This window comes from Crocodylus porosus, unplaced genomic scaffold, assembly GCF_001723895.1.
Source record: "Crocodylus porosus isolate Cpor-Errol unplaced genomic scaffold, CroPor_comp1, whole genome shotgun sequence".
In the NCBI taxonomy this organism is placed as follows: domain Eukaryota; kingdom Metazoa; phylum Chordata; order Crocodylia; family Crocodylidae; genus Crocodylus; species Crocodylus porosus.
The window spans coordinates 7,781,397-7,802,627 of record NW_017728951.1 but is presented as its reverse complement, the minus strand read 5'-3'; the positions used below and the strand labels follow the sequence as shown (position 1 = coordinate 7,802,627).

Sequence of the window (21,231 nt, the reverse complement as noted above, 5' to 3'; positions counted from 1 at the left end):
TGGATTGTGGTTGTCTTCTGTCTTGTTTCCCAGTGCAGAACTAATACAATTTGGCATAAGTAGCTGTTTTACTTGAAGCTAAGAGCAGAAATTGGGATACAGTTTGAGGCTTGAAGTCTTGCCAAGTATGTGCAGAAAAAGTTCTAACAGCACCTTTTTGTTATGCTTGGCTGATGCACTCATTTTTAGAACTGTTCAACTCACTCTCAAACTTCAATCAGATGCTCATAAAATGGAAAATGCTACTGAGACTCAGAGAGGAGTGATGCATTCTGATTCTGTTCTGAAATTCTGGGAGTGAGAATGGATATACAAGAATTGTCATAGATTTAGTGTGCAGTTGTACTCTTTTAAAAAAATGCATTATGATTTCCCCACCTCACTGTCTGACTACTGATCCCACTGTTCTTTCTAACCTGTTTATCCTTAATTAGTCAGAGACTCTAGGGGGTACATCGGCCCCCTGTTATATTTGTGAAAATCCCTTGGTCTTCAGTGGTTGTACATGGGCAACACTGAATGAATGATTTGGCCTTTTTTATTGGTAACTTAGTTAATAATTCTATTCCCTGTGAGCAAGAATTTCAATTAGCTTTCCTGTAGCTGTATTAGCTGTGCATACTTAACAGGGAAAGAGTAGCAAAAACAATTTTCCTAGTTAGATCTGGGCAATGAGCTGGGAGAACTTTCATGTAAGATAGCACTAGTTTAACATGGTCATGCTTCTATGAATATAGTTTCATTTCACATGTTTCAAATCTCTTGGTGTTTAATTATCTTCCTTGGCTTTTCCCTACCAGATACATACTGTTGTCTTTGCACCAATGTGCTTCCGGAGGTGCTGCTGTTTCTCTGTCAGTGTTTAACCCTTTGTGGTGATATCCAGTTAATGCTTGCCCAGAATGCAAGTAACAGAGCTGCATATCTTGAAGAATATAACTACCAAACAAAAGAAGATCAGGAAATACTTCACAGCCTTAATAGAGAATCCAGCTGTCAAGGTATATTACTGAAGTAATGTATACGGATAAATGACCGTGGTTCCCAGTGGGTGATCTTAATCTTAAGGAGTTTTGTTGGATTCTGGCAAACCAGTCTAGTATATTCCTCTTGGGGTGGGTTTCATGGTGCTGCTTTATTGTTTCTTAAAGAAAAAGATGAGTATAGAAACTGAATTGATCCCTTTTAAGGAAGGCTGCCTTCTAGGAGAATTTTATTATACTTCTAAATGTACCTGGAGATGTTTTTTTGTTTTTGTTTTGTTTGTTTTTTTTAAGTAATAGCTAAATTCTCTCATTTTTTTAGGATTTCTAGCACACTTTTGTTATAAGTTCCAACACAGTCATGTTTTCAAACCTTATTTATTAAACTTCTCACTGTCACTTGAATGGATTCATAATTTTTTGGAGGGGGAAATACTCAATTGACACTTCTTTATGCTTTGTTTCCAGTATTTGCTTGGGCTACTGACCTATCTACAGACTTAGAATGCCAGCTTTCAGTTAGCTGCAAATGCTATGAGGCAGCTAATGAAATTTTGCTTTTTAGTAACTTAAAAAAACAAAATGCAGAGCAGCATACACAAGTACTGAAGAGACTGGGAAACATCAGAAACGAAATTGGAGTGTTTTACATGAACCAGGCAGCAGCAGTACAGACTGAGAGAGTGGGCGAGTATTATTGTATTTATTTTTTTAAAGATGGTAAATCTAGTAATTTATTTGATGTAGAATTCTGAATAAAATAGTGGAATGGCAATTATCTTCATAAATAACATTGGAAAGATACCCCTTGAGATTTTTTGTTGTTGTTTAATTATTTTATTTTTTGTTATTGTTTGCATTCTAAACACTGGTTCTCTAGGCATGGTGATTTACATGTCAACATAGAAGTCTGATAGGTGGAAAATTAATGTTGGAGAAAATCTTCAAAGTAGCTGTAATTACCTGAAAAAAGTAATGAAGCTTTAACACAACTCTTAACAAAAATAGGAGTTGTTGCTTTTCTTATTAGGCCCTCATCCTTCACAGGCTGTTCTTCCCTTTTGTGCAGTGCGAGTAGCCATAGTGAACTCACTAAAACTATGTCCTATGCCCAGAATGACATGCTGTCAGCATTTTTGTGGGTCTTGCTTTTATTTTTTATTTTGTGCGTGCATGCATGCGTGTGTGCATATGAATGTGTAAGCCTCAGTGGAAATGACTCACATGAAGTTTTCTTTCCTGAAAGAAGAATACTAATCGCAAAACAAATACAGATTTAAGGAAAATCATTATTTAAAAAAAAAACCAAACCAAAACTTAAAACAAACAGCACTAGTTCTGTGAGCCTTGCACGAGTCCTATGCTTCCTGGATACTCTCTAAATAGTTTGCATGTACTTGGGAGATTTTTTTTTTGGTGACTTTCTTTATTTTATTGTAGACTTCTTTGCCCAATTATTAGTCCTGTATATGCTGCCCTTCCCAAAAATGCTAACTTTTGAGAACAAATTTTTATAATTTCCATTTGTAGCAAAATAGAGCTATAGCTGAAATTGAACTTAACATTATTTTTTAAGCAACTGATTGTTAAATCATTTACCTATTTGTTAATTTCTGGTAAAACAAATGTTGCATCTCAGATGTTAATATGCCTATAATAGGCAATAACTGGTATCTTGGATCCTTGAAATTGCTGGACACTTCTTTAATTATTATCTTGCTACCACCCTAAGTTTTGTGAGCGTAGTTTGTTTGATTTTTTTTTTTTTTTTAACTTCATATCCTCACAAGACATTAAATGGATTCACCAGTATAACATGAAGGATGCAGAGTCAACTGGCATATTCAGAATCTATACCTGCTTTATAAGCCTAATCACAAATTTATTTCTATAACTACTTGTCAGAGGAAGGTATTTTTTTTCTTTATTCTAAGAAGAGTTGAGTGCTTGAGAGATTAAATCTTTAAATTTGCACAATAGTCTTTGCCTATGTCTATGTAGTTACTTAGCCAGCTCAGACAGTGCTACCCCTTAAGTCGCACTGCTCTGGCAAGCTGCCTTCCAAACTGATAGCGTTGCAGCACCATGGATGGGCTAATTGGCACTGTCATTCAGAAGTGCTAAGTAGCCTGCCTGAATTGCCACAAGGCCACAGCTATCCTGCTCCTATTTTTGGGGAGGAAGCTTGCCTCATGGCATATTCTGATGTTAGAAGCTTGCTAATGTACCTGTGACTTCATATTCCAGAACAGCATCTAGTGGAACAGCATAAGAAGAGTTATTTGATAGAGATGTTGGCAGGAAACTTTTAAGAAACTTGACTGGAATTGTAAGACTGCTTTTTATTTTGATTTAGTGAGCAGAAGTGTATCTGCAACAGAGCAGCAACTGTGGAAGAAGAGTTTCTCTTGCTTTGAAAAAGGCATCCAGAATTTTGAATCAATTGATGATGCAACCAATGCTGCTCTTCTGTTGTGTAATACAGGAAGATTGATGAGAATTTGTGCTCAAGCCCACTGTGCTGCTGGAGAAGATTTCAAGCGAGAATTTTCCCCGGAAGAGGCCCTTTATTATAACAAGGTAACAAGCCTGTCAACCAGGTTGAAATTCCTCTCTCGAAGGAATGGGCCTGTGAGGCTTACACACACAAGTATAAGGAGACTGCAGATAAGGACTGACTTCTAGGTACTTTTATATGGCAGAAATGTTATGACTATTACAGTTGTAGCCTAAATGTAGTAATAGAAGTATTTTGTATTGTTTTGAATTTGTATTTAAGTTAGTTGAAAATGAACAGGAACAGTAAAGCTGGTTTAAAAAAAAAAAAAAAAATCCAGATTAAGAAAATTAAGTTCTGTCAGGTACTACAGGTAGTATTACACTATGGCTTAATTTTATTATTTTCCTCTGCCTCATTCCCCTCCAAAAGATAAATCACTCAGGCAGCTTGCAGATGTTAAAAAGCAAAAAGGGGTGTGTTATTTAAAACTCGGCATGCTTCTGCGCCAAGTCTAGCACATGTCCAGAGACGGCAGCATGTTAGTTGGATCTGGCTAGCCTGACATTCGTAAAGATTGGGAGCTTTAGTGGGGCTTTTTGTGGCACTTTAATAGCTGATTGAATCAACTTTAGCTAAAGGTGTCAGAAAGCCTCGCTGAAGCGCCCATTCTATACAGATGCTGTAGAGTTGGTAATGTGCTACTGCTTCTGGTAAAGCACCTTTTCTTTTGCTCTTTTTCTTTTTTAATGTCTACAAGCAGCTACAGGTGTCTACACAACCCAAGACCTGTGCAAGCAGTGTGATTTGTATAAGTGAGTGCATATGCATAACTAACAATTTCATTCCACATGCAGATAAAGTAAGAAATGGCATGTTTGAGTTTAGATTGTCAAGTGGCATATTCATTAGTAAGGCCTTATCTACATCAGCGTGTCAGAAATCATTTTGAAGATAGCTTAATCTTCTATTATATCACTTGTATCTAGGTGAACTTGAAGCTTCTCTGAGTTGAAAATGCCTAATAATAGTCTTTTTAAAACAGAATTATAAAATGAAGCATAGTATATAATATGTGGTGCATGTAAAATGTAATTATTACAAATGTTCAGCCATTGCTGGTTTTGACTGTTACAAAACTGGAAAGGTTTGTATTGCAATATCCTTTTGTGAAAGCTTTTGGACTGTTACCTTCCCAGGCCTGGTGCTGTTATTAGTTTTAGATCATATGTTAAATTCATATTATACTTAACTTGAAAACTCTAAACATTCTTTTGTATCAGTTACCTGAGAACCGTATCATTTTTTTATCTTAAATATTTTAAAATTGAATCTTCTGATCTAGCTTTAAAGTGTTCCTTCTTTAAGAGTTTAGGACCTCAGTGAAGGGAGGAATAACTTTAAACATGCCTGATAAAAATACTGGTATAACTGGAATTTAAAAGTGACTGTTGTTGTTCTTGTTGGGGTTTTTTTTCGTTTTTCGTTTTAATTTTGCACCATTCATTTCATGACTGGTCAGATAGGGGAAGCAGGGGACTCCTTAATCTATTCCATCCCATTGTGGCCTGATTGGTTAGGCCTCAGAAAGAGAAATAATTTACATGCAAGTGGTGTACCTGTCATTCACAAGGATCCCTAAGGCTTCATAAAGTATATGGAAGGCCACTGCAATGAAGTGGAATTTGTCATGATTCTCTGCAGTAGTTGAGGAAGTTGGGACAATTTTGAATTTGGGAGTAGAGTGTGCTCCCAGTAAACTGGTCCAACTCCTATCAAAAGAACTGTGAGAGCTCCAGTACCTGGACTGAATGAACAGGACCTCCATTTGCGAGGGTTGGGGCAAGAATGCTTTTAGAAACTTTTGAGAGATCAGAATAGACCCGAACAGTTTAGTTTGTGGTGCAGAATCAAAGTTTGTGGTTGCTTTTAGTGATCTGTTTTAGAGTAAGACTTCTGGGTGTACAGAAAAACTGGATGAGACCTGGCTAGTGGGTGTCCAGAATATACTATTAGCCTGACGATTTGTAAGGGCCAGCTGCTTTGTGCTGTACAGATGCATTTTGAACCCTGCTTCCAGGACTGAATGGACTGTCTTCCACAAAGCTTTTCCTTTTGAATAGGAGAGGAGGATCTCAGTTTAATTTTGAGTCCAGCCCTATGCCTACAGGCTAACATGCCTTTTTCTTTTTCCCTCTCTGAATTTAAAATCTTGAATTTTGTACCTGCATATAGTACTGCTAGTTTGCAATAGGAGATAGAAAATTGAATGTGAGGAAATTGCTGAGAGGTCCAGATGAGCTCTGTAGCAGAATGAGTACAGAATTGGTCATTGCTTATTAAAAACCTGTCTAAATAACCAGCAGTTCTATTGTATATCTGTGTTATAGGCGATTGATTACTATCTGAAGGCTTTAAGATCTCTAGGGAAGAGAGAGGTGCATCCAGCGGTTTGGGATTCTGTGAATTGGGAACTCTCTACCACCTATTTTACCATGGCAACTTTGCAGCAGGATTATGCTCCATTATCTAGAAAGGCCCAGGAACAGGTAATGAAAAGAGGATTTGTGATTACATCTGTTAAAAGCAAGCCATTCTTGTAGTTTTTCATGAAGACTGAGCAGCATGGTAAAGGACTCCTGCTGTTAACTGTAGCACTTACATAATTTGTAATTCTTTATTGTATAAAAGAACTGTTGTAGAGCAGCTACTGCCAACAGAATGATATGGCACATTAACAGCTGCAAACTGTAACTTTTATTATCTACTCTTATGGGTATTTTTCTTTAGTAGAAACCAGAGTGCCACATAAATACCCCCCACTTATTTCTTTTTGTATTGGGTCTTATTTCAAAGTAAACTTTGACATTACTTCATGAAGCCTTTTTGTTTATAGATAGAGAAGGAAGTTAGTGAGGCCATGATGAAATCTCTGAAATACTGTGATGTTGATACAGCATCTGCACGACAGCCCCTCTGCCAGTATCGGGCTGCAACCATTCACCACAGACTGGCTTCCATGTATCATAGTTGCTTGAGAAACCAGGTACTAGTTTAAAATATTGCCTTGTGTATTTGCTGGAGAGGGAGAGATTTAAAAAATGGCTGTATGTGTAAATGCACATATAGTGTGTATGCATGGTTATATGTGTAAATATATTCTTTATTATAAATGGAAGTAGATTTTTGTTTGCAAATCTAACATGAAATTTCTGCATTGCAAAGTGAGGGAGCTGTCCATCTGTTGTCTGTTTAGCACCTAATTGGGGCCCAACTTTGGTTGTGGTCTCTAGATGCTGCCATGATATAACGAAATAATAAATACATTTTGCACTTTTTTTTTTTTTTAACAAGCATATTCCTCCCCCACCTTGCTTTTCTTGCAGTGTTTTTGCTGAAAGTCTATAATACTTTAATAATGGAGGCTGTGTTGCTTACAACTTGTTTAAATGTTGCTTAGAAGAAGCCTTTTTTCTTTTTAACATTGTTTTGCTGTTGCTGTGCATAAAACCACACACTATAACCATGTTTTAGCTATGCAACTATAATTGGGGGGTTAAAAAGAAAAAATAATACAAGGTGGCACATCTTAAAGTTCTATTTAACAGAATAGTTATTGGAATAAGCAGGGCACTCGCTGGTTGAACCCCATCACCAGTAGGCAGTATTTTTGCTCTTTTTGTTGCCCAAATGCTAAAGCTGATCGCTTCCATGAAAACCGTCTTTGTAATTTTGGTTTCAGGTTGGTGATGAGCATTTAAGGAAACAGCATCGGATATTAGTTGACCTTCATTATAATAAAGCAGTAAAGCTTTTTCAACTCCTAAAGGATGCACCCTGTGAGCTCCTTCGTGTGCAATTGGAAAGAGTAGCTTTTGCAGAGTTCCAGATGGCAAGTAAGTTCGTTACAGAAAGATTCTTTGGAGGAGATGACTATACAGCAAGATGATTACTGATGGATGTCCTGGCCATTTTCTTGGAGCAAGAAGGATATTGCACTATTCTGAGTCATGACTACACTGTGAGGTGGTGGGGTTCAGTGAAATGAGGTAGTGCAGAGTTCATGTAAGACTTTGCGATCTTTGGAGTAATGTAGTCTTTCATCCACAGTGTAACCTGTTCTTACATTTTTAGGTCAAAATAGTAGTGCTGGAAAACTAAAGACTTTATCTGGGGCTCTAGATATAATGATAAAGACCAAATGTGCGTTCCAGCTGATCAAAAAGGAAATCGCAGCTGAATGTGACCAGGTAGGCAAGGAAAAAAGATCTCATGCAAACTGCAGACAGATCATAATCAGTCACACCAGCTTAGTTGACTATAAAACATTGTTTGTCTGTGGCTTATACATGATAATGGACCTATTTATTCTTTGAAACCTTAGCTTAATGTTTAAAAGCATCATAATTCATTCCTAGGTGGCTAAGTTCATTTATTTCAATGGGACTAGATGAGCATATATGTGCTGGAATAGCTTTCTGACTGGCACTGACTGTTCCTCTATAGGCACAGAGGCCAGGGGCAAGTCAAAAGTGTCAGGATTTTCTTCTTTGGTGTTAGGTTCATTTTAGAGTTGTCTCTGTCAAAAGTTCTCTCTTCCAGCCATACCAGAGTCATGGTACACCTAGTAGAAATGAAAGTCTATTTTTATTGTTTCAAAATTTTAATGTATTCATGTTTTTACATTCATTTCTTCCATGATACTCTGTAAGATGAGTTCATAAGACAACTTTTTAATGCAGTGCTATATTGCAATTACAAGTTCTCTGAAATTTTTGAGCATACATGTACATGTCTTTTGAAGAGGGCTTTTAGTTCTTCACCATGTCATTGAAGTATGAACATTTTGTAAGATTATTATCACAGGGATCCCAGTGTTTGAATTAGTCGTTAGGGTTGGTTGTACTGCCATGCCAGTACCATTTCACATTAAGACATGTGATTTGAGCAGTAGCTATCAAAGCCTGTTTTCACGCTGTTCTTAACTGAAGTGGTGGATGGGCTATATAAAACACATTACATAGTGACTTGGAATTACTGCACAGCCAGCTGGCATTTAACTGTTGTATACTGGTGTAAATTTATTACCAAAGAAGTTTGATAATGAAAAGATGCAATAGTATCCTTGATAATATCATTGTACATTTTAATGAATTAATTAAACTCAAAAGTGTGATACTTGGACTTGATGTAAAAATAATTTCCTGACTGGGTTAGGTGAAATGTCTTCCTGTTTTTCAGATGAATGACGATACAAGTAATGGTGGGAATACACCACCTGGTGACTCTACTTCTAACCTTAATAAAGATGAAGTAATGAAACTTCTTGGTATATTTGAATCTCGACTATCATTCCTCCTTCTCCAGTCCATTAAATTATTATCTTCAACAAAAAAGAAAATTGGGTAAGTTAAAACATATTTAGCTTTCATAATATATATTTCTAGCTGTATGCATCTATGGCAGTTCCTATTTTAGATACAAACTGTGCATTTTCTTATGTAACTGTAATATATTTAGATAGTACTGGCCATTTAGATCTTTATGATTTCTTTTTTTGTGTGTGTCTCTGTAAAACTTGATCAAGCTACATCTCCTTTTTAATATGCATACCAGGCCCTCTGGTTGGATGTAGCTTATAGTCATCCATACCATGTGTGCGGTCCTGGGTATGAATGATCATAAACCACATCCAACTGGAGGATCAGGTGGCGATGTGATGGGGCTACTCATGCTGGGGTAGCTCCTATAAAATACCACAATATTGCAAACTCCAGAGCAAGTTGAGTATAGGGTGCCTCAAAACCCGAGCCCCCGCTATTTTGTGGGTACTCCTTGATTGGAAAAAAACTATGGGGGCATTTGTTACATGTTTGCACTGCAGTGCCAGGCGCTTCTAAAAGCCCCTGGCACTGTGATGCCTACAGTTATATAAGGAGCGAGATATGCATCAGTGCTGAGAAAATGGCGGTGGCTGGCTTTTGTGCTAAAATGCATTGAAGATGTTTTAGCTCAAAAGCGCGCTGCTGTCATTTTCTGCGCGCTGATGCACATTTTGCTGCTTGTGCAACTCCATGCTTACACAACTGCTTGCTTACCCAACTGTGTGGATCTCTGACACATCCTGGCACAAAAATATATGTGTATAAATGCCCTTGGACATCACCCTGACAGAAACGCACCCTTGCTGAGACATTAAGCAGTTAGCAGTAGTTCTTATTTATTGCTGCGTAAACTGAGTCTTTTCTAAAAATTAAAATAAAAATGTAAAGCAATCCTCTGCAGTACACAAACATAGCTCGCCACTGTTTAGAACTACATCTTGTTAGTATACCTGCTTATTCACATATTTGTAAGATTCAATAAGCCTGGCCTTTGGATTCTGTCTCGGTGGTCTGAAGAGGGGATGGCAGATCTTGGGAAGCCTCCACCCCCCCATATTCTTGCTTAGGCGTATGCATCAAAGGTCTTGGTGACTAGCTCTCTTAAATATACAGCATGGCCCAGAGGATCGGTAGTTGCCTACTACTGTTGTTCTTTGCACTTGATGTAGATACATGTTTGCTTTTGACACTGGTAAGCCTACCTTACTTCTCCCTATGGTAAATCATTGCTTGCTGGCACAAATGACTGTGAAAAACTATCACAAAGTATTAAATCTTACGAATCTGTGAATTAGCAGGTATGCTAATGACATGTAGTTCTAAACTGTGAAGATTTTGTTTGTGTGGGTGAACTGTTTTTTTAAAAAATTAAATAGAAACAGAATAAAGGAGCATCTCCTTCCATGTAAGATTTTTCTCTCACTGCCAGGATTTCATTTAAAATAAAAACATGGCCTCTTACTCTTTCAGTACATGAAAACCTTCAGCTGTTCTCCAGATTAAAGTCATGAGAATGTAGTAGTTGCTAACACCATATCTGAACTCTTGGACAGAGATTTAGATGCGTTTAATCCTGCCTGGTGTGACCCTGAAAAATATTTCTTACTCCTGTGCTACAAAAATATGATGACACCATCAGCACTGACTGTAGACACTAAGGCAGAACAGAGAGCATTAGGGAAAAATAACAGCAAAATCATCCAACCTGAGTCGTATTTACAAAAATTCTGTGATGCTGACAGATTTCTTTAGTGATCCATGCTTTACTAAGTGTTAGTGGTAAGATTATAGTATCTTCGTATTTCAGTGTATAAATACAGTTGCGAAAACTGCAGTGGTTGATGCTGTTCTGTTAAATGCAGTTTATCAGATGCGTCCATCCTTCTGAAGAGAAGGTCTCAGAGTAGCTGGGAGGGTTGGGAGAGACTGATTCATGGAATGATAAAAGGCGAGAATAGAACCACTGACTCTGCCTACTTGGCACCAGTTAGGCGTATTTAATTTTTTTTCAGAAAGCATCCACAAGATGGCAATATTAATATATGAAATGCTGAGGACCAAAGTATTACCCGTCTCTCTCAAACAAATTGATATGAAGAGTAATTGACTAACACTAGTAATTGTTTCAGGTTTGTACCCTCATATTTCATAGCCTTGCAGAGGGTATAATGTCATAGACTATTTACATGTTCTGTTTCCATCCACTATTCTAATCACTGATATTCTGTTTTTAAATTGGTTTTATATTGAAGCTTCTATACATGGTACTTAAATTTCAATATAATTAGGTTTTAGTGTTCATTTTTCAACCACTGCAAAATAAAAGGAAAATGGTGATGTCATAGCATCTTAGCGCAACTGACAGTCTGTTTCATTCAAAAACTTTAAAAGTACTTTGAGGGTTAGCTAAATTTCCCTTTCTGTTTAATCATCATTTTATGTTTAACTGATCAAGGAATGTTTGCATATTCCGTTTCTGTTTTGTGAGGGAAAGAGGAACGTTTGTCTTCCTCTGCAGTAATTGCTGGCTTGGCTAGGGAGAGAGAGCAAAGAACTTGCCCTGGCTGCCTCAGGGCTCCGATGCACTTTGTCAAGGGGAATGGAAGAAGCTCCCCCCTTTGAAACTGTACAGGTCACACCAAGAAACTTGCAGCATATTTACAAAATGAGATGAAAGCAGGGCATCTTCTAAAAAGTTAAAAGCTTAAGCAGAATTGAATTAAGCTATATAAACTGTGGAGGAAAATAGAAATTCAAAGTAATGTTTAGTGCTGGGCACTCTTGTAATTTATTCTAGAAATACTTAGTATTTCAGTGGGTTTTTTATTGACTGCCTGTTCTCTGCAGTAAATAAACCTGTTGCAGCTTTGTGCCAAGTGTTATAAATTTAATTGCTCCTCTGTTTATTGGCAGTTTCTGAAGCATTTACAAGTGTGTTAACTGGCCAATAGAGAGATGGGAGCTTAGGAGTGACAGGGTTGCAGGAGTACGCTAGGAAAATAGCCCTAGCAACTATTCTTTGAAAGGATAAATGGTGCCTGATGACCAGGGATCTGGATTTTTCCGTTTCCCATGGAAAAATGGAGAAAACCATGAATTACCTCTTTTTAGCAGAGAAATCCAGGGATTCTCCATTTTTGCAAGGAGCTCTTGAGGCTGGCACAGCTCCAGCCTGCAAGAGCCGATTTCTTAAAAGGGCAGGAAACCCCCAGCCCTGGCCGGAGGGAAGGAGGGCCTGAGCATCTGAGGCAGCCAAAGCCGGGCTCGGGCTCAGACTCGCCCTTCGGCCCTGGAGCACAGAGGTAAGTGGTGCTGTGGGGCAGGGCTGGGGAAGATGGTTGGGCCACCAGGCTTCCCTGTCTCGGCGGGGTGCCGTTTTAGGTCATGCCCAGGACCAATGAGGCCTCCTTCTTCCCCATAGCTTCACCCTTACCTGTTCTCAGAGCAGCTGCTCCTCTGGAAGATGTTGCTTCCCTGGTGTCTGGCAGCAAACTGCTGCCTCCAGCCCTGCTTGCCTGGGACTTAAAATGGCCACTCATTGGGGCTAGGCTGCACCTGCCTGCTGCCTGATCCAGGTGTTAGTGGCAAAGCACCTAAAGTGCTCTGGCACCTACCTTCCCCCTTATATTGTTTAGCAGGGAAGGCTTTTCCATGCTGCTCCCAAAAACAGGCTCCCCCAGAGTCTGTGATAGCCCTAAAGCACTAGGGATGTATGAAATAGGCCATATTTGATTCGGATTTGTCCCAAATTGGGGACAGTGATTCAATTTGATGATTTGGATCACTGCCCCCAATTTGATTCGGCCGAATCTGAAGATTCAATGCTGATTCAAAGAATCAGTGATTCAGCTGTAGACACAGGTTTAAGTATTTTTTCTACGTACCTCCCAGGTTCCAGGTGCGGCTCACGAACACTGCAATGCTGGGGCGGATGAAGCATCCCACAGGAGTGGGGGGGCACTGGGGCGGATGGAGCTTCCCACCGGGGGGGTGGGGGCACATGCTCGATGGTGAAACCGGAAGTCGACTGGAAGTACTTCCGGTCCACTTCTGGGTCTCCCAGGGAGCATGTTGGGGGACTTCTGCACCACCCCCCTCTGACTTGGCAATCAGCCGTGGGGGACCGTGGGTGCCCCCCCAGACCCAGTAGGCACCAGTCGCTGAGCTCGGGGGTGGCACGTGCTCCCCAGTGGACCGGAAATGCTTCTGATCTATTTCTGGGTCTGCTGCTGAGCACTGGGGAGCCCCCTGCACTCCCGTGGGATGCTCCATCCACCCCAGCATTGCAGCATTGACGAGCCACCTGGTACCTTGAAGTAAGTAGAAAAAAACATTTAAAGTTGTGGCTCTGTCTGAATCGCTGAATCTTTCTGAATCAATTCGGAGGGTTCTGATTTGATTTGCAGAGATTTAAAGGGTCTCCTGATTAGATTCGGAGATTCAGCCACCGAATCAGGCCGAATTTCTGCCAAATTGAATTGGGGACCGAAGCTTTGCATAGCCCTAGGGTACACCCCATTGGTGCTCTGCCACACTGACCAAAGTTTATCTAGCATCTTAAACTCCAGTGAAGCAGATGCCAAACCTTCTGTAGATCATCTATTCTACTGCAACTATTCTAACAGTGAAGTTATTCCTGATGTCGAGTCTAAACCTACTTTGCATCAATTTCAAGCCATTGTTATAAGTTGTACTTTCTGCAGAGAGAGAAAAAAAGTGTCTCCTTCCCCTTTTTTTATCACTGCCCTTCAGATTGCTTTCATATCCCCTCTGGAAGAAGAAATTGTATAATCAACAGCCTGGATATGGGACTTCAGAGAGTTGGCAAAGTTCAAGATGACCAGATTTTAGGCTTGAGAACTTAGGAGATACCTGTGGCGACTAAGAAAGGAGACTGAGAAAAGCACTTGTGTAGGGAAAGATTAAGAGTTGTTATGGACATCAGTTTAAGCCCACTGTAGCCAAGAGGAAATGTCAGCAACAGATTGAGACTTCAGGTTGGACAGAAGATTGTTTGGCATAGAGAAAAATTCACCAGGGAGTCAGAGAAAATATATTCAGTCAGGTCTGTGAGTAAGTTTTCCCAGGTTGGGTCTGTGAGACCATAAGGAACAGAGCCTTGTGAGATGGCTGTCAAAAGCTAAAGTAGAAATAAGGAGGATAATCTGATTTTTTTTTTCCCCACCGCCCCCCCCCCCCCACCTTAAAAAAACCAAAACCAGAAAACAAAGTTTAAGGAAGGATTCCAGAAATAAGAGGAGAGCTAGGAGTCATGGAAGCAAAGATAAGGCAAGATTCCACGAAGAAATGGTGTATTCAGTTAATGTTTTGTTCAAGAGTATTTTGAAGATGCACTCATTCTTAGGTTTTGGTGATACAGTTCATGTGACCCATCTCTTCTTTTTCAGTGGCAGTAATGAAGAGGAGGAAGTTCTTAAGACCAACAAGGAAGTTTATTCCCTTCTTTTGCGTGCGACTGCTGACAAAAGTGTGACTCTGCTAGAACGAACAGAAGTCATTTTAACTTTATTGGAACAGCTAACTCGGAACACTGAGACCAATAATACAGGAATTCAGTGACTTACTAAATACAAAAACAGCTACAAGGTAGCAGAAATAATATTGGTGCCTTGCTTAACATGGGATCAGTGGCTCTGTTTCATGTGGTACTTACTCTCTTCAACTTTGGTACATCTATTTATAACATGGTAGACCTGGAAAAGAAGAGGAATGCATTGCTATCCCATGACAGTGCAATTATGATCAGATTCTAATGTGTCTACATTTGAAGTGCTAAAATGGGAATCTAGAGGTAGAGCTTCCAGTTTCTTATGGTTGAGAAATGCAGTTTCTCTGAAAAGTGGTGGGCTTTTCAGTGGTGCAAAATAAACGTTTTGCATAAAAATATAATCTGTTAGTTAGATTGGTTCGATATTTTTTTGAATGAAATGTTACTTTGTAAGCAAAGCTTTATAAGAAGTCTTTTACCAGTAACATTCATGGAAATTGCACAAAGGGCTTTCCCTTGCATATATCAGTATGTTTTCTTTTTAGTAAGAGTTAATACCATGCACAAGAATGTGTGCCTTTTTTAGCTTTAGTGCAACACTTTTCACAGATATTAGCCATTGCTGGAATGTCATTTACACCAGAAGTGAAACTGTTTTAGCTCTATTTTGATTTATTCAATCAGGAATAGTATTACCCCTCTTTTTCAAACTTGAAACTGTGAATAAATGATAAGCATATTTTAAAAAGAAATTTATTTATTAAAAAAAATATGGTTACAGATTTGAGTCTGCATTTTTCCTGGTTGCTGTTTCATGTTTCAGACACAAAATCTCCTAATCATGTTGAGAGAGCATTGAAGAATAAGAGCCTCTTTTTAAAGATGTAGTTCCCATTGATATCACATGGAAATTTTGTAATTGGACTTTAGTGTCAGCTTAATATGTGAGGACTTTAAATATGTAGGTACTTTATCTAGTGAATTAAGGTAAATATTCAGAAGGGTGAGTTCAGCCATATTACTGTTGCTCGAAAAATGTAAAAGTATTGCAACTATATCTAGGCAATAATGAACTGTCCGCTTATGCATAGGAAGTATTGTATTTAGGTTTATTTTGTTGAATAGTTATCTTCAGGGATCCAGGTTTTCCATTTCTCATGGAAAATGGAGAAAACCATGGATTTCCTGGTTTTATCAGAGAAAACGCAGATTTTCTCTTTTAGCAGAGCAACTCACAGATTTTCCCCTTTTGCAAAGAGCTCTGCAGGCTGGCTGAGTTCCAGCCTGCAAGAGCTGTTTGCAAAAAGGGCAGGAAAGTCCCAACCCTGCCTGGAGGCGGAAGGGGAGAGCCTGCAGCTTTTAGTTGGTCCCAAGGCCTAAGTGGGGCTCACTTTCTTCCTGGAGCCTGTGAACAGGTAAGTGGGGCTTTCAGAGGGTTGGGGGTTGCAGTGCAGGGCTAGGGTGGAAGCTGGCTGGGAGGTGTTGGGGAAATACACAGAGTGAGCGGCTTCCCTTAAGGGCTGTTAGAGCTGCTTAGTGTTCAGGTGTTGCCCAGCCAGGCACTCCAGCCATGAGTGGGGAAGTGTTGGGGAAATACATGGAGTGCCTGACCAGCTCCACATCTCCCCGCTTGCAGCCAGAGTGTCTGGCCGGGGGCAGGTGAAACTGAAGTGGCTCTAGCAGCCCTTAAGGGAAAGCCGCACGTGGAGGAGCCAGCTGGGCACTCAGTGTTGTTCACTCTAAGGGGGCAAGGGGAACCCACGCCCCCAGATCTGTAGGGGGGCCGTTTGTGGGCTCAAGCTCCTCTGCTTTCCTCCTGCAGAACCACTGTAGCCCCACAGGCAAGACCCACCACGGCTGGGAACAGGGCTGCGCTGGGATCTCCTTGTCTCTGGGCTGCACCTCCTGCTGCTCTGAGTGGCGGAGCCCTGCGCTGCTTCCCTCAGTGCAGCTGCGCGTGCAGGAGACGTATCGCTGGGGCAGTGCAGAGTGAGCAGCTGCTAGGAGATGGCTGCACAACTCCTCTGTCCCCAGCCGTGCCAGTTTGCGGGGAGGGGAGCAGGGCGACCTGGTGTGGCTGGGGACAGAAGAGCCGTGTGGGGATCGCCAATGGCTGCTTGCTCCATGCTGCCCCAGTGATGCACCTTCTGCATGCGGGGCTGCACTGAGGGAAGCGGTACAGGGCTTTGCCACTCAGAGCAGCAGGAGGCATGGCAGGGGGATGAAGAGATCCTGGCACGGTCCCACTGTTCCCAGCCGTGCCAGGTCTTGCCTGTGGGGCTACAGTGGCCCCGTGGGAGGGAAGCAGGAAGGGAGCTCAAGCTCACAACCCGCCCCCTGTACAGATCTGGGTGCGCGGGTCCCCCTTGCTCCCTGGGAGTGAGCCCGGCTGCTGGGAGCCAGCCCCACACCTGTCCGAATCAGCAGCAGACTGCAGCAGCGGGGGAGCCAGCTACATGCTCCTGCTGCAGCTGCATTCTGCTGGGGGCAGGGAGCTGTGAACCTGGGTCCCTGGTCTCATAGCCCTGACAGCTGGGGGCCCGTTCCAGCAGGGCAAGGGGGTGGAGGCTGTAGGTGAGGGGCATAAGCAGGCCTGAGGGGTTTTTTGGAGACAAAGAGGAGCATCAGCAGGGCTGGGGAAGGGAAGTAAGGGGCACCAGCAGGGCCATGGGGGGCCTTTAATTTTAATCACAGATTTTGGGGGTTTTATCAGACAATTTGCATTTTTTTTCATCATGGAAAACCAGGATCCCTGGTTATCATGTTCCTAACTCCCTTGTGTGGAAATAAGATGTGGAAACCCTGTCTGGTTTTGTTTAAGTAAAAGTTACGCAAGTTAAACTGTAGGATACATATAGGGATATAAGTAAGAATCCAGTTAAAGTGATTAAACCAAAAGAGCAGTCCAGCATAAAACAGTAATTGTAATCTGCTCTATATTCACCTCAAGCAAGAGAAAATTCTGTTTTTGAAATTAGTTAAGACATATTATAAATATTGCTGGAAAACCAAAGCAGTATTAATGTTAAGTGCAAAATATCTTTTATGTATTTTATTGCCTTTCATTTGTGAGTTAATGAAAGAAATTGCTGTGTAGTGAACAGAAGAAAACTGTTGAATGACATGCATTTCTTGCCAGTAGATGGATTGGGATATCCAGATTTAGGAAGAAGTTGATTCTAATAATTAATTCTGAAGATGAACTATGTTAGAGTGTAATTGGACTTTAAAAAGTGGATTTTAAACCCCTGATTACATTCTTCCTTTCTGTCAGCTGTCAAACTTGACCCAGACTCTGAGCATCAAGAGATGTTTCATTAAGTATCACATGCTATCACACATCATTCAGGCTAAATGCACATCAAGAATATCCTATGCAGTCCCATTTTTATTCACCTAATTATACTTACAATTTATGCCCTGCAATTCTGCGGAAATGTGATGGAGCTACCAACTGCCCTGCCACACTGAGCTTCCTACTGCTGACTCAAAGGTGTGCTTGTCCATATGAATAATATGTAGATTCTATATTTCTGTTAAGATGGCTACAGTACAATTGTTGACATTGATGAGTATCTTCAGTAGGATTCACCGTTGAAATCTTTGAAACTTTTGAAATAAGAAGTGCCAAAATATCTTTGTGGCTCTGGGCTAAGTGTTTCTTTGACTTTAGAGCCAAATAAAAATAGGAAGATGCACTTTTAATCAATCAGGTCCTTTTGAATTGGATCTCCTATAAAAATGATTAATGTCTTTGGTCATTTTAATGACTAAATAGAACATTAAGCTGTCATTCTGTCCTGTAGCATTAACTGGATTGGAATAAAGGAAGGAGCAGTTCTTTAACAAGTCCCCAGGACTTAAACATATGAACTTCTTCTCAAGCCTGAAAACCTGTGTTACATGAAACATCAGGGAAAAGGCTTCTGCTAGCTCTAAGAGTTCCAAAAATAATGCCATTACTGTGTATATAATCTAATTTATGAATGTCATCATCAGTTCATGTCACTCAGCATCTTTTACATAGGCCTAATTTTTCACAATTCTGTCTTTAAAACTAAATAGCTTATGACAGGTCAGCCTTCACTATTTTATCGTGGACAACTTCTAATGATGCAAACCAACAATCATATGACCTAGTACTTACTTGGCTTCTCAGTTGTAGTATTGGGAAATACCATTAATGGCCAAGTAAAAACTTAAAGTCCAGCTTTCTCTTCATGTTGTAATCCTCTCTAACTGCTAAAAGAGGACTAGAATAGTACTGTGAATTAATGCATTAAACAATCTTTTTCTTTGACTTATGGCATTTCCTGCTGCTTAACATCTGCCTAGGATTTAATATCTGCCTAGGATTGCCTTATTTGCAAAACTGGAATTTAGCAGGGTATCTAGGGCATTTCCCAATGCTTTATTTTATTATTAGGTGTATATGCTGCCTTTCCCAACAGAGGTTTATGGTGATTTACAGTAAGAGAAAAAAACAGAAAATAAACAAACAAAACTAATTTTAGGGGAAAACAAAAGTCATAAATGCCAACAGAGCATTAAAATACACTATAAAGTAAAATCCCAGTTTATTCCTGCCTGTCAATCGCCTACCCAAATAGAAAGGTCATACCATGCTTCCAGAAGACATCCAGGCTCAGATTCTGGTGGGCCTCAAGAGGGAAGGCGTTCCAGAGCTGGGGGGCAACCACCAAGACAGATGGACCATATATATCCTTGCCAAGCAAGCTTAGCTAATGAGTAAAAGCTTCAGTTCTCATTTTTAAGCCCTGATCCTGAAAGGCAGCTTTTCTTACAATTTGTTGCTCTGGTAGTATGAAGCTATCCACCTAATTCAGTAGTAATGTAAACCCTGTTTCTGCAAAAGTATCATGTGTGAGTGGTGTAGCTGGCAGTCACATGTTTAATTATTCACAAGTGTAAGTTTCTGGAGATTTGGGGAATTTCACCATAACAATGTACTGATTTTTCTAAATCATCTTAAACATCAGCTTCTGCATATGTTCTTGGGTGATCTTGTGTTCAGTTGTCCTCCTGCTTAGGTGAGCCTATTTACCTTGTGTTGGCTGGTGGAAGGCAAACAGTGCGTGATAGCAACATGAAGTTGCTAAATGCTCACTCTCTTCCGAAAGTCCTGGATATTGTGTTGTTGACAAGGGAGTGATACTTTCCAAAGTTTATGCATTTACCAGGCAAACTGCATGAGTGTTTGGGGTTTTTTTTTCTCTTTCCTGTTCCTGCCCTCTTCAAACTACCAAATTTTGTAATATCAATCCCATACATTCATGTCATGAATTGGAGCCTCCCAAAAATCATGTATTTAAAACACAGAGGTTTTGGTTCTTTCTGTTTGCCTCCAGGTCCTTGCTTTCTGTATCTCCTGTCTTGAGCATATCTAGGCACATGCGAAGTCACAGAGCTCATGCTGGATTTCATGGTGCCTGTTCTTGCTTGAACAGGGTCTCTGCAGTGTTCTGTGATAACAGTTTTGCTGAAGCCAATACCAACTTCTGCAAAAGAAATTAAGCTAGTATGGGGAACTGCTAGTGAGAGCTATTCTCTTTCTGGAGCCAAACACACAGCATGGGGGTTCTTCTCAGAAAGCTAAAGCACAAAAAAAGGCATGTTTTATTTCTAGCACCTGTATATGGTTTAACTTCTTTTTAAATCTGTGTTAGTGATGTGCAATGCAAGTCAGTGACTGCTCACCGCATTCTGATTTTTTTTTATTTTTATTTTTTATTTTTGTTTACTGGGAGCAAGGAAGCTGAACAACTGCAGGGAAACAAGTTTTGGCTCATTCTTATCTGTCTACATTACCAAACGGTTCCAAATTTTCCACCCAACCCTTCCCCCCCAGGTTCACTCTGCCATTAGATTTCTACTGGAACAATTTCAAGCCTATAACCTATCTCACATGCAGGGTTTGGTTTGGCTCAGCCACTATTTAGAGGTGGAGATATAAAGGCATCTTGCCTGTCTCCATGACTTGGATCAATGTCTAGGAGTTGTCTTCCATTCCCGTTGTTTATTTTTATAACATTGGGCACCTATACACAAGCAAGGAGGCTGCTCCAACGCGCTGTAGTTACAGCATGTCAGAGCAGACGCAATTTAATTGAGTCTGCTGGAGTGTGGTAATTACTGTGCTCCAGCAGACTCCAGTATCTTGTGTATCAGCATCCCTGCACTTAAAAATGGTGGTGGGGGTGCTTTATCTAAAGGTCATTGAATGAGCTTTATATAAAATGCCCCTGCTGCTATTTTAAGTGTGAGGACACTGATGCACAAGATGCTCTGGGTGTTTTAATTGGAGCAGCTCTCAGAGATGTTTTAATTAAAGCAGGCCCCTCCCCCATTCCCAGAGCATGTGTATAAATGCCCATAGTGTTCAGCTCAGTTGCACTTCAGAAAGAAATAACCCTGTCCAATTTCCCTACCTCCCCCTACTTCTTTTTCAGCCAGCTGAATCCAACATAGCCTCTGTTTCACCCTTGTTATATCTCTCGTCCTTCAGCAATATTAACCAAATATTCTACCCGTGGTTCTAATTTATGGATCTGTATATTTTTGTCATTTTAATTAGAGGAGTGAGCCTTGGGCTGTTAGCATTCTCCCTGGGTAAATTAATGCTGGGAAGGAGAGCTGTACAGATGTTTGGGTTGGAACATAAAAATAATTTAACACCAGTATCTTTCGCGTGTTGGACAGGGACTAGCCACCTTCAGCAGGGTCTGATTCAGGTGGTTTATGTGGATGCTGTTTGATTGTGTGGTTATGCTGACCAGTCACTGTAAAACAGCTGAATTGCTTTAGTGCCTATAAACTCTGTCCCTTGTGTTTTATAAG

General features: G+C 40.4%; 1 protein-coding gene across 3 annotated transcripts in view; it reads left to right on the top strand.

Annotated features, from left to right (window-relative positions):
• EDRF1 (erythroid differentiation regulatory factor 1) overlaps window positions 1-15,153 on the top strand; it is a 43,850-nt gene extending 28,697 nt beyond the window's left edge. For all 3 annotated transcript variants that reach the window (XM_019556047.1, XM_019556044.1, XM_019556045.1), the window contains 9 exons: window positions 801-1,001; window positions 1,452-1,670; window positions 3,340-3,563; window positions 5,871-6,029; window positions 6,377-6,526; window positions 7,223-7,376; window positions 7,615-7,730; window positions 8,722-8,885; window positions 14,273-15,153. In XM_019556047.1, the coding sequence (XP_019411592.1) occupies window positions 801-1,001; window positions 1,452-1,670; window positions 3,340-3,563; window positions 5,871-6,029; window positions 6,377-6,526; window positions 7,223-7,376; window positions 7,615-7,730; window positions 8,722-8,885; window positions 14,273-14,444 (1,559 nt within the window). In that variant the 3' untranslated portion in view covers window positions 14,445-15,153. The remainder of the gene's footprint in view (window positions 1-800; window positions 1,002-1,451; window positions 1,671-3,339; window positions 3,564-5,870; window positions 6,030-6,376; window positions 6,527-7,222; window positions 7,377-7,614; window positions 7,731-8,721; window positions 8,886-14,272) is intronic.
• The last annotated feature ends 6,078 nt before the right edge of the window (window positions 15,154-21,231 follow it).